Source organism: Thamnophis elegans, chromosome 3, assembly GCF_009769535.1.
Source record: "Thamnophis elegans isolate rThaEle1 chromosome 3, rThaEle1.pri, whole genome shotgun sequence".
Taxonomy (NCBI): domain Eukaryota; kingdom Metazoa; phylum Chordata; class Lepidosauria; order Squamata; family Colubridae; genus Thamnophis; species Thamnophis elegans.
Genome location: NC_045543.1, coordinates 109,187,480 through 109,200,541, shown reverse-complemented (window position 1 = coordinate 109,200,541; position 13,062 = coordinate 109,187,480). Strand labels below are relative to the sequence as shown.

Below are 13,062 nucleotides of genomic sequence, written 5' to 3'. Positions count from 1 at the left end.
TAATTCTTCTATTCACAAATTATATACTTGGCATTAAATACAACTTGCTGACTTTACTACTGGGTCAATGCAAACATTTGATTTGGATATTAAGCTTGATTTTCCAAATCAGCAATTCCATACATGCCTTATAAAGAAGTTCAACATTCACATATTGTGATACATATCCATAGCTGTTTTCAAAGTTTATACAATAAGCAAGATATTTCACTTGCAGCCATTGGAACATAAGAATATTTGCCTAGGATGTTAGCAAAAGGTTTTGCTAAACATAACTGATATTTTCTGCTCAAGGAAAGATTGTACTAGAGTAGTTAAGTAGCTTTTATAGTCTGGTATATCAGGCTTCCTGAAAGCAATTAATTAGGTGCATATTTTTATAAAAAATAAAGTTTAAATATACTAAGAACTTCAAAATTATTGCATGGCATCATCCTGAGATTATTTCATGATTAGTGCTCCCTGAAGAAATAATTATGGAGCTATAAGGTATTTGTATAGGCCCTTTGAATGTAGCTATGTTCATATTTAGGCAAGAAAAACAAAATGCACAAGTACAGTATAGGTGGTACCTTGCTCAATAGTAGTAACTGTGAGAGGGATCTTGTAGTCCTAGTGGACAACCATTTAAATATCAGCCAGCAGTGTGCAGCAGCTGCCAAAATAGCCAACACAGTTCTAGGCTACATAAACAGAAGGATAGAATCGAGATCACTTGAAGTGTTAATACCACTTTATAATGCCTTGGTAAGGCCACACTTGGAATACTGCATTCAGTTTTGGTCGCCACGATGTAGAAAAGATGTGGAGACTCTAGATAGAAAGAGTGCAGAGAAAAAACAACAAAGATGATTAGGGGACTGGAAACTAAAACATATGAAGAACTGTTGCAGGAACTGGGTATGTCTAGTTTAATGAAAAGAAGGACTAGGGGAGACATGATAGCAGTGTTCCAATATCACAGGGGTTGCCACAAAGAAGAGGGAGGCAAACTATTCTCCAGGGCACCTGAGTGTAGAACAAGAAGCAATGGGTGGAAATTAATCAAGGAGAGAAGCAACTTAGAACTGAGGAGAAATTTCCTGATGGAACAATTAATCAGTGGAACAGCTTGCCTCCAGAAGTTGTAAGTTGTGAATATCTTCTCTGAACATGTTTATTTCAGTTCGTTGGTTGGTTGATGGCCAATGAAAAGCCCTGTTCATTGTGAAGTCACACTAAATACAAAATCCCAGTCACTTTGTTAAAATAAATTTATTATATTATAAATATATAATTTTCTGATAAATGTTAAGTTGTACAACATGCTGCCTGGGTCTATTTCCAATGTATGTTAATTCAGATTTTATTTTCTATTAGGAATGTAGATATATCAGTCCATGAAATCATCATCTGTCCATTCATCCTAAGTGAAAAAAAAAATCAAATTAACCACATATTACAAAAGATTAACACTCCCAACTTACTCCTAAATCATTTTTTCCTGCATGAAGATTGGTCACAATAAGTATCCTGTTAGAGTGAATTAACTACTAGAGCTTTGAAAAACATTCCCTTAATTTATCAATGTTTTTAATATCAAAAGGTAAATTTTATTCATATAAAGCAAATAAGACAAGCCTATTATCATCAGCATTTTCAAATAAATTACAACTATTACTGCACAACTTCAATACTGTAAGCATTAAAGATGGAAGAATCTCAGTATACATAAATTTGGTTCTAGCATGTCCAGATGTCCAACTGAAACAGGACATGAAAAGGGTTTCACCTGAGCCAAAAAGACCAGAATGAATGGTACAAATATTTAATTCAATGCAAGGTAACCTCATCTTCTAAAAATGGGTGTAGTATATTATGGATAAATTCTGATTGCTTAGTTTAAACCAGCAGTCACCAACCGTGGTCCGTGGATTTATTGAACTAAATCAAGGATCCCCAAACTACGGCCCTGGGCCGGATACATGCGATGAATGTTTGTGTTGCTGCAGAAAGTCTCCCCCTTCAGGTTTTTTTTGTAGGGGTCAGAGGAGAGGAGAAATTCCAACTTGGGTCTGCTTCAGCTCCTAGTGCGGGCTTTGGCCAAAGACTGGAGGGAAGTGCCTCTGGTAGCAAAGAGCTGGAGAGCCTTCTTCCAGTGGAACTGCATCATGGCCTGGAACAGCTGACCATCTCAGCCCGCAGGAGTCTGTATGTGGCCTTGCACTCCCGCAGGTCTTCCCTCTGCTTGGAAAGCCTATGCTCATAGTCCTCAGTGAGATGCTTTGGCTGAGCCGCCTCGGTCAGATCCAATTGAACTAAGCCAGATGTTTTGACAACTCTTTCTCATGGTGGCTGCTTAGCTTCAACAAATGCTTCCTGGGACCCTAAGGAGCCCAGACAGGCAATAAGCAGCTGGGAGGGGAGGGGCGAGTAGAGGCTAGTGAGGCACCCCTTGACGTGAGTGACATTGAGTTGGCCATGCCCACCCAGTCACGTGACCACCCAGCCAAGCCCATGTAGCCTGTCATTAGGCAGATCATATTAGTGGTCCACGGGATTTAAAATTATGAATTTAGTGGTCCCTGCTGTCCGAAAGGTCTCGTTTAAATCATGATTTGCTTTAGCTCATGTTCTTCCAACATGTTTTGCATTTATGTCACATTTATTTCAAAATCAAAAGTACAAATCAGAGGTGGGTTGCTGCTGGTTCGGCCCGGATAGACTGAAACGGTAGCAGCAGCAGTGGGAGGCTCTGCCCACCCACTCGACACTTCTGTGCATGCGCAGAAGCATCGTGCACACGCCTGAACCAATAATAAAAAATTGGCAACCTACTTCTGGTTCAAATCTATGTTTCACTAATTTTTCCACAGCAATTCAAATATAGTACAGTATCAGCTTCTAATTTTGACCTTGTTATTGTACTTGAAATTTAATTTAATATTTCTTTCATAGAATTTGATAAAGTAGAATAAATAAGAATTAGGTTTTTCCCTTAAATATTCTAGTTCAGCATTATGTGTTCAATGTAAAAACCGTCTAATTGTGTAACATTCAAGTTAACTGGTTAACAGTTGCAGTGCTAATTTTAATTGTCCACATATTCCTGATACTTTCAGATTTGAAAATAAGGTATACATTTCTTAATATCTATAGTCTTATAAGTTGCTGTGTAAGGTATCTGGGAACTGGTCCCGCCCCTTTTGATTCCATGATAATTTATTCTCTACTTCTTTATTATATTTGCATAACTACCCATCTATTGTAGTGACTCTGGATCACTCACATGATAAACAAAACACATTAAAGCCACTAAAACCACAATTCAAATTAAAAAGTAGATTAAAAAAAAATATGATGGCATATATTACAGATTAATGCTGTGCGGTATCAGGTAGGAATTTTAGTGAATGATCCAGAGACTTCATTTCTTATGAGCTAAAGAAACCAATTAAAATTGATCAGAGATTTGCTCTGATAAGAGGAACAAAATAGCTGCATTGTCTCTGTTTAAAAAAAAAATTGGCATTAAGAAAAAGCGATTTTTGACACAATACAGGTGCCATCTAAAAACAAACAGTGATCCTGATTTAATAATAGTTTAAATATAATTTAATCTGGTGATATAACATCTACTAACCTCCTCCATTCTAGATTTTTTCGAGATGAATTCATCACCTTCATAGCCTTTTCTTTTTTTCCTATTAAAATCCCACATAAGAAAAATGTTAGAGGGCATGTTCCACTATTAAATTTATTCAATCCCATTTTTATATTAAAAAGAATGCAATAATTAAATTACTCTGTAGAATAGAGGTCTCCAATCTTTCCAGTTTTGTGAACTGGCTAATAGGAGAGGGGATGGTTCCACACAAGTAATGGGCGCTTATGTGTACAGCTCCATCTATGCATCCCACCACTCTTGCAAATGTAGCTTCCCCATATGAGCGTCCCCCACTCACACAAATGGAGCTGTGTGCATTTGCCTGCCACTTGCGTGGCCCAGGGGATCCCTGGTGTAGAAGATTTATTCAACACCAACTGATTCTAATACTAATCCTATCCTGCTCCAAGAGCCTGAAGACATGGCTCTGCCGATTGGCCTAGGGAACAAATAGTGCAGTTCTACACTGGAAGTGTGGATTGATGGCAGACTCCATCTCATCATCACTTGCTCTGCCCTCCACCCATCTATCTTTTTGGTTCTCAGATTGATATATTATTCTCATTGTGTGCCTTTGTCATTGTTTATTTTATTATTCTATTATTTACTTCGTCTATTTACACTCCTTTCATTTTCTTTTTATTATTGAAAGCCGCCTAAAGTCACCCCATGGCAAGATAGGCGGCAAATAAATGTAACAAATAAATATAACCATTCTTAGAGTAGTGGGTGATTGTGAGAGTCCATCTCTCCCAGAGATTAAGGACTCTGGAAAATCTAGAGGCCTTCTGCATGCAGGTGGCAATAGAACTCAGTGTAACTCAAAAAGTACAGCAGGCTTGGGACATTCCCTTCTGCAGTTAGGGCAGATTTAACACTATAAATCCCTTAAAACTATAAATTAAAATTTATCTCTGAGGTAAATGAAAAGTTTGTTAGACATATACTTTTGTATACCGGAATCAACTTCCATAAGATATATGTTTTTCATTGATAGACTGCCGAAAAATTAATGTAAAGAAGTCTGATGAAGTTGGAAAAATAATAAATTCAATAAACCAACCTTCAGATTAATATAAATATTATTTTGCAATTTCTTTCTACTACTTTTATGAAGCCTTCAGTAACAGAACACCTGAGGCTTTTGGTATCCAATTTAGCAAAAAAAGGGGAAGGGGGGGGATAAGAATGAAGATCCTCACCATTTCTATGTCTTCCCTATCAACTGTTTGTTTCACTTTTTCCATCATGCAACCTACAAAAGACTACTTTTGAGAGTGTATAATCCACAGCAGAATAAAGATTACCTAAATTTAATCCAAGTGTTCTTTGAAAGTAAAGTTTTCCTATTTATATAAATGATTTGAACCTAGTAGAGGAATGTGGCATTACAAAATACCTACAACCCCAAGTAAGTTCTATGTTGCTACATGAGGTAAACTATTGTTTTTATATAACATCTTTCATCTCTTTATCTACATTTATTGTATAACATAAACCTGTCCCTACTCAACTTTGCTGCAAGAAAGTTTTGCTAAGCAACATTATAATCCACAAAATGACTTCATCGTATTATACGTTCAAGCCCAACTGAGGAATAAATACTGACAAACACCTGGAATAGCATCAATAGAGACAACTCTAGCCAGAAATTAGGCCATTAGAACAGAATAAATTTAACAAAACTTTAAACTGTTACTTACATATTTGAATTAAGAGCAAGTTCTGGACTGTGACATTTTTCTAGTTTCTGTTTTAATACAGCAACCTCTTCAGGATGTGGTAGCTCATATTTTTTTACCAGATTTTTCATGCCTACACAATTGCAATAAACACTTATCAAAATATTATAAAAATATGAACTTTTATGTTACTTACCAAAAACAGATCAGGAAATTCTAAGAAAACGAATGTGCTGGTTGAAAATTTTCTCACTCACAAACAATTTGCATTCTAAATAATTTTGTATTTAGCCTACTTGCTCCTACAAAACTGATCAAAAGGCAATTACCTGGATTTTTTTGGAGGGGGTGTATTATTACAAAAGAACTGTAGGCAGGCTATATATGAACCAAATGAAGCTAAATCTGAAGGACTTTAGGTTATTGCAAACTTATCCAAATGGAACTGCTTCAGATGTCAACTAAGGAATTCTCTAATTACAAGATATGTTAGAGCAGTGGTTCTCAACCTTCCCAATGCCGTGACCCTTTAATACAGTTCCTCATGTTGTGGTGACCCCCAACATAAAATTGGTGTGTCAGTTCCTAAGACCATCGAAAATATGTGTTTTCCTATGGTCTTAGGTGACCCCTGTGAAAGGGTCGTTCGACCCCCAAAGGGGTCCCGACCCACAGGTTGAGAACCACTGTGTTAGAGGATATTCAGATTAGGAATCAATTTTTTTCTCAGGACAGACTTTAGCTGAATGCATGCAGGGGAGGCCACCATGTGCCTAAGTAATTGGTTCTATTGTTTAAATGTTCAAAAGTATTAAAACTGTTTTAAAAAAAAATACTTGGAACCTGCCTTCTTATAACTTAAGAATGTTATTTAAAGTGCCACATTTCAGGAAGATGGACTCTCTTTTCAAGAAACACTTCAATATCTGAAGAGTGCTATCAAATTCTTTTTTTCTCTGCGGCATACTGGATTCAAACAGAAACAAGATGCTTTGAAGCATTCAATACATTCACAAAATATTTGTCCATAAGACCTTAAAGATAGCTCCATTATTTCCCTAGATTTCACAGCTGCCTCTATACTAATTCCCATGGAGACAGACACTGCTGACATGCCACATATGCACGCCTGCATAATTTGAAGCACATTTTTTATTTTGAAACACTATCCTATGTAGCTGGCAAAGTTGTTAGCGGAGGAAAAATATTTTTCTCTGGCATAAGATGGGTTAGACTGGCTTCTGATAGCTTGTTTGGTTAACCTGTGAACCTCATTCTGTCCCTTATTGTTCAAAACAAATAAGCTTCTCACCATCTTGAGGTGGGTAACAAATGATCCCATTAAAACCAAAACTTTGCATTCCTCTCCAAATCTAGTCCTCATGCCATGCAGAGCAGTTACTGTTCATGGTCTCTTTCAGATTAGAAACAAATCTTTCATGGCTAAGAAGTGCTTCAGCTTCTTTTACGCATCCTTGGCTTAAATATCCTGTTCTTTTACCAATCAATCAATCTTTATTATGATCATAGACCAGCAAATAAAAGCATTAAAACAATAATAGCAAAACATAAAAAACAGACAAGCATAATAATATATTGTGATTAGTAGTGGATTAACATAGGCTGTTAAAGTTTGCCTAATTTTACATACAGCATAGCAGAATTTGGCGACATCCAAATAAATTACTTCATACCAATCTGATTAACAGTAGTTGCAAGTAAAAAAGATCAGTATTTCCCAGATATTTAGTAGGTAAGGTGTAATAAATTGAATCTATGAGTCCTTATAGAAGGTGCATCATAGCTTCATAGTTACTCTGGTTTCTCTTCAGATCATACATATAAAACTTTCACTCTTTTACCAAATTAGCAATAGCACTTACACGTATATACCACTTCCTACAGCTTTACAGCCCTCTAAGCAGTTTACAAAATTGGCATATTGCCCACAATAATCTGAGCTCCCATTTTACCAACATTTTACCAATGGAAGGATGGGTCAATCTTGAGCCAGTCAGGATCGAACTGTTGGCAGGCAGAGAATTAGCCTGCAATACTGCACTCTAATTACTGCACCATCATGGCTTTATTTTAATTGACATACATTTATTTTACCAATGTCAAAGTAGAGTGCAATATACAGTTAGTTACACTAAAATTGTTATTCATTGTTTTAGTTTTCCTGGAGTCTAATCATATAGTTAGCAATAACAGTCACAGAGAAAATGTTAGAGCCATTTCTTTACACCGTTTATACCACAATGGTTCAAAATATAAATCAACTGAAACGAATCTAGTAAGTCTTAAAGAAAAAAAACATTGGATAGTTGTTGACGTTTTAATATCTCCGGGACTACACCGTGCACAATATTAAAAGGAACTCTTTCTGGAATCAGGCAACATAAAACTCAGTATCAAAACAGATAGAGCAAACCTGTTGTTAATGAGTCTGTGCCATAATTAATACTGCAGAAACTCCATATCGCTACAAACATTTTATATAACAGGATATATCGTTGGTACTCTCTGAGCTTGGCTGTTTTCTTGCAGAAATTTACATTACCCAAACTAGGTAACATCCTCAGTGCTACACTATCATCATCAGCAACTAACACTGATGATACCTAATTAGGATAATGAAACATCTGCAAGTAAAAAACAACCAAACTCAGAGAGCACCAAAGACCCTTCATTTCAACCCTGAGCTACAAATATTCTCCTTTATTGATAATTGGATATCCTATACTATGTTATCCTACATGCTGAAATGGGGAATATGAAAACTGGAAACAGACAAGATTGCAGATACAGTATTTTTCTTCTAAAATAATGGGTCCTTTTATTCAGTTAGAAATATCAAAAATAAACTTTTACAACTGTTAAAAGCTCTTCACCTTTTCCTTCTGAAGCATCAACGATATTTTAAATAAATATGTAGGTACTGTTTCATTGTCAACATCAATACTTACATTTCATTCCGTCCAGCAACTGCGAAAGGGATGTTTTGTTCTCTTTGAGCATTAGGGTTCCTGACAAGTAACTATTAAAAAATTCACAAAATTAGCAAAAATAAACGAACAGCTAAAAAGAATTAAATTATAGATCATAAAAAATGATCATATAGAACATTTCACAATAGGCAATGCAGTATTTAACAGTATTTAAAATAACAACTTATGCTCATGAAAGCAATTTAAAAAAAAAGTAATTTGTGTTAGACTTTCTTGTATTTCTTGCTAAGGTACTCAAGTTTTCCCCTTGTTAAAACATTTATATAGCTGTCTTATACCTAACACTGGGTAGATCCCAATCAAGAAGCCATATTAAAAGTATTAAAACCAAATGCATTAAAAACAAAAGCCTGGCGCCAGATACACCAGAATTAATTATTTACTGCTGCCAAACTCTTATATAAAGTTGTTCAGGTAATCAAATCAAATCCTGGAATTTGGAGTATATGTCTGACTGAATAGTTGTTGCAGCAGTTATTATTCATGTCTTTTTTATAGCCTATATTTTTCCTACAGAAACAGAGGGTGTTTATGTGATTGCTTAAACATTCAGAAACTGCCTACCTTTCCATATTAATCCTGCCCTGGATGCACTTGATACCATAGCAGTGAGAGCTGTCTGAGAAGGTGTAATAGAAGGCAGGCATCTGTCAAAGATACTCGATTAAGAAAATCATCTGCCGTCTTCCTCAATGTCTCAGGATTTTCAAGCAACTGATAACGAGTCTAGAAAATAAGTAACAGACAATAATACTTTGGAATAATTTGTTGCTACAATTTCCTCCAAGCCTATATCCAAGACAAGTACCTTCAAATGAAAGGCAGGTACTAACAGAATTTCCCTGTTTTCAAGCAATAGAATAAAACAAAATAAACTAAAAAGCTTATCTATTTTGTGGTCTTCCCCCACCCCCACTTCAGAATAATCATATATAACACCAAAGGTCTTCTACAGTACCTTGTCCTTCAAATAAAAAAGCTCGTAGATTTTTAAGCTGATGATATATAATCCTTTACCAAGATTTGTCTTTAATGATAGTTAAGGGTAGCAAAAAAACCAAACAATTTTTTCTATACCTCATTACTCTAACTCTGATGTTCATAAGAAATATAATTATATAGGTAATATCCTTATTTATAGAGGAATTAAGAATCCTCTCAAACACATATGAACATCAGCACAAACAACTCACATTTCCAACCATCATTTTGGCATTCAGTTCTAAAAGCAATATTTTGTTACCATTTTCAAAAACTAAAGAAAGGGTTTTGAAAGATATGCAAATAAAATCTAAGATATTAAAGATGGAGTCACAAGTTAACATTGATATCCAGTTTCATAGTTTGGCCATTTTAAAATTAGCTTAAAAAGAGCTACTTCGTAATTATCACTGTAAAAGTTTAAATATCTCTGTATTATTCATACCACAACATGTAATACAGTTATTGCAGTCATGTTAACTTGGTAAGCAAAAAGGGAAAAAAGCTACCTTCAAATCAATCAATAGCCCTTCAAATGGTCTGTAAGGATTATGTACTATAAGGTGGAAGTTCAGCTGCTGAATAAGAAGTAATTCATATTCCAAGATCTGTTCCAATGTTTTCTCCTGTCCCGCTGGACTGTCACGGAGGTTACTAACAAATTGTGCACTAGATACATTAAATTCATCTACTTTACAAGCCAAGAATGCACACGTTAACCTTAAAACAAAACAAACATTTTATTGTAACAAAAGTATATGTACTTGAGACAATATAAATAATTTCAAGACCAAAAAAATGTTTTCCTGAGAAAAAGGCAGTTTTCACCTTGGAATATGAATATGAGCTCTATATATTTCTTGTCTCTTATTAGTTAAAATTTCAAAAATACATAAACATTATAAATTTTAAATGATATCAAGGCATAAATGATTAAGAGTTACTCACATAATTATACGGGGATGATATTCCATTACTGAGTTATTGAGATAAAAACGTTTGAAATACATGCAGGCTGTTCCCTAAAAGCACAAAAAAGTTGGAAAGTTCATTCAAATTACTTGTTATAAACATAATAAATACAAGGCACATTTTACAATGCCAATATAAACTAAATAACATACTGCTCAGTTCTACACACATTATTCAGAAAAAATCAAATCATAGTCACAAAGCGAATTTATGAAACAAAGGATGCAGTTTATTACTGTACCAATGAAAAGTGCATCTATTTTATGTATAAATTAGCCCACTAGAATAAATAGCATGTTTGCTCCAATCTACTTGGAGATACTAAAACATTTTTCTATTTATTTATTTTGTGCACAAAACTGATACTAGAATTTCCTTCTAAACAACACACTAGATCAGTAATTCTGACTTCTCCCAATCAAAAATAGTACACTTCACAAATACAATAAATACAAGTCTACATGCCTATGATCTCAGATAGGTTTATACTCTTCACAACTGTAGTTTTTCCAGAATTATGAGACTTGTTTGATTGTCTCTACTACTGATTCCCACATAGCTGAGATGTGATCTCCTATAGCAGAATTTAGCAGTATGGCAGGATAATTAGCTTTCCTATCAGTGTTATGATCTTCTGTGCATTCTGCTGCATGTCTGCTGCACAACTCTAGCAGAAGCTGTGACAATATTACAAATTGATTACAAATATTACAATATTACAAACTGATCTAACTGTTGCTCTGACATTTGATGTATAACCCTTTTCTTTCTCTTCCCACTTAACAAATAAGGTGGACCAGGGTATTCATGGGAATGAAGACATCAATTCCAGAGCACTAACCTTAAGGCGGTACTAATTACTTGGAAAAGAAACTGTTCTGCATTTCTTTCAGCATTTCAAATCAGCATTATTAATGCTAGTGTACAAAACTATTAACTAATGCTAATGTACAAAAGATTCTGCATATGGAAAAGAAAACTTTGCAAACCACATTAAATTTTGAAAAATGAAGAAATGGCAGATAAAAACTTATGAAGAATAAGAATTATTTAGCTATTTACATCCAACAAAGTTTCATTTCAAATAAGCACCAGCAAGACATTGGTTTCTTTAAACATAAAAATTAAAACAGGTGTAAAAAATTCAACAACTTACCATAACAGATTTGGGCATTACTGGCTTAAAATACAGAGCAAAAGTCTGCTAATCTTTTTTCATAATATTTACAAATTATCAGTTCTTCATGTTGGTCAAGAATAAACGAGTCCGTCTGTTGAACCTTATGAAAGATAATACATATCTTAAATAGAAATCACAATTCACTAACACAGACTAAAGCTATTAAGTGGAACCACTTAAGGCATAAGCCTATACATGAGTCTTACTTACCTAGTACTGTTTACATGTGCAGGACTACCATTCCCATTATCCCCAGGCAGCTAAGGAATTGAGTGTTATAAATCTACATATTTGCACAGAAGAACTTTGGCAAACCACAACAGAGAGGTCCGTGGTGTTCTCTGAGCTTGCTTGTTTTCTTGCAGATGTTTCATTATCAAACCAGGCAACATCAGTGCATCAATATTCTCTGTCAGTAACAGATTATAACTAGATAGATAGATGATAGATAGATAGAGATAGATAGATAGATAGATAGATAGATAGATAGAGATATAGACATAGACATAGACATAGACATAGATATAGATAGTGAGTTTATCCGCTTAATGGTCAAGGAAACTGTAAATAATAACACGATATCTCACTCCTGCCAAGAAAACTGTAACAAATCTGTTAATGGGGACATGGTACACTATAATATCCATTTCTCTTACCCTTAACAGAAAAACAGAATCTATATAAGTATTTTCAAAACTTGGCAACTTTTAAGATCTGTGGACTTCAGTTCCGAGAGTTCCCCGCCAGCATACTGAATTAGTGTTGGTACATACAGGTTGTCCTCATTGAATGACCACCCATTCAAAGTTACAGTACTGCGAATGAATGGTACTTGTAACAGCTCCTCATAGTTAACAACCATTGCTGCACCCTCAGTGACATTATCACGCAGTGCTTAGCAACTGGCTCCCAATTATAACAAGCATCATGTTCCAGATATGGGATGTCAGTTTCCAACAAGCAAAGGCAATGGGGAAGCCGGCAGGGCAGCAATCGCACGACAGTGGGATAAAGCAACAAATGCAGGATTCGCGTTGACCGGGATTGCCAACTGCCTCCATAAATCGGTGTGCTCACGTGACACCCACGAATTACGATCGCGTTGTGAAGTAATAGGGGTTCCCAGTCCCAACTATGTCGGTAACCAAGGGCTACCTGTAGCATCCTGACAAATCCTAAAGCGGGCAATACTAAAGACCCGAGGCAAATGTAACGGAAAGCCAGGCTCCTTGGCTCTTTTGCCATCCCCTTACCTTTCCATTGGCCACAACTTTGCATCTAAACTTGCGGTTGGCATCAGAGCGCCTGCGGGCTAACTCCTCCCTCGCTGCGGAAAGTCCAGTAGCGCCTCTGCGTGCTGCCTGTGGTACATCACAGCGACCGCCGCCGCCCGAGCTTCGCCAACGCCGACGTCCAGACGAACCGCACTCCTCAACCCCGGAAATGGACGAAACGCCCCGCCACGGGAATGGCCGCCTCCGGCCCCGCCCCCTCCGCTGTCATCACAGTCGCCACCACTCCGCCCCCAAGTTCCCGGCGTGCTTGCGCCAAAAAGCCAGGATTTCCCAGCAGGCCCCGAAATCTATTCGC

The 13,062-nt window shown here is 36.1% G+C and overlaps 1 protein-coding gene across 1 annotated transcript; it reads right to left on the bottom strand.

Moving 5' to 3' along the window:
• Positions 1-1,235: 1,235 nt before the first annotated feature.
• CCNH (cyclin H) lies at positions 1,236-12,822 on the bottom strand (the record flags this gene model as incomplete). The annotated part of the gene is given in 13 exon segments (XM_032213521.1): positions 1,236-1,405; positions 3,623-3,683; positions 5,350-5,461; positions 8,298-8,368; positions 8,904-8,916; positions 8,919-8,972; positions 8,975-9,065; positions 9,830-10,040; positions 10,269-10,342; positions 11,449-11,478; positions 11,480-11,572; positions 12,726-12,794; positions 12,796-12,822. Coding segments are annotated over 13 exon segments (939 nt in total), but the record flags the coding sequence as incomplete, so codon positions are not given.
• Positions 12,823-13,062: the final 240 nt, after the last annotated feature.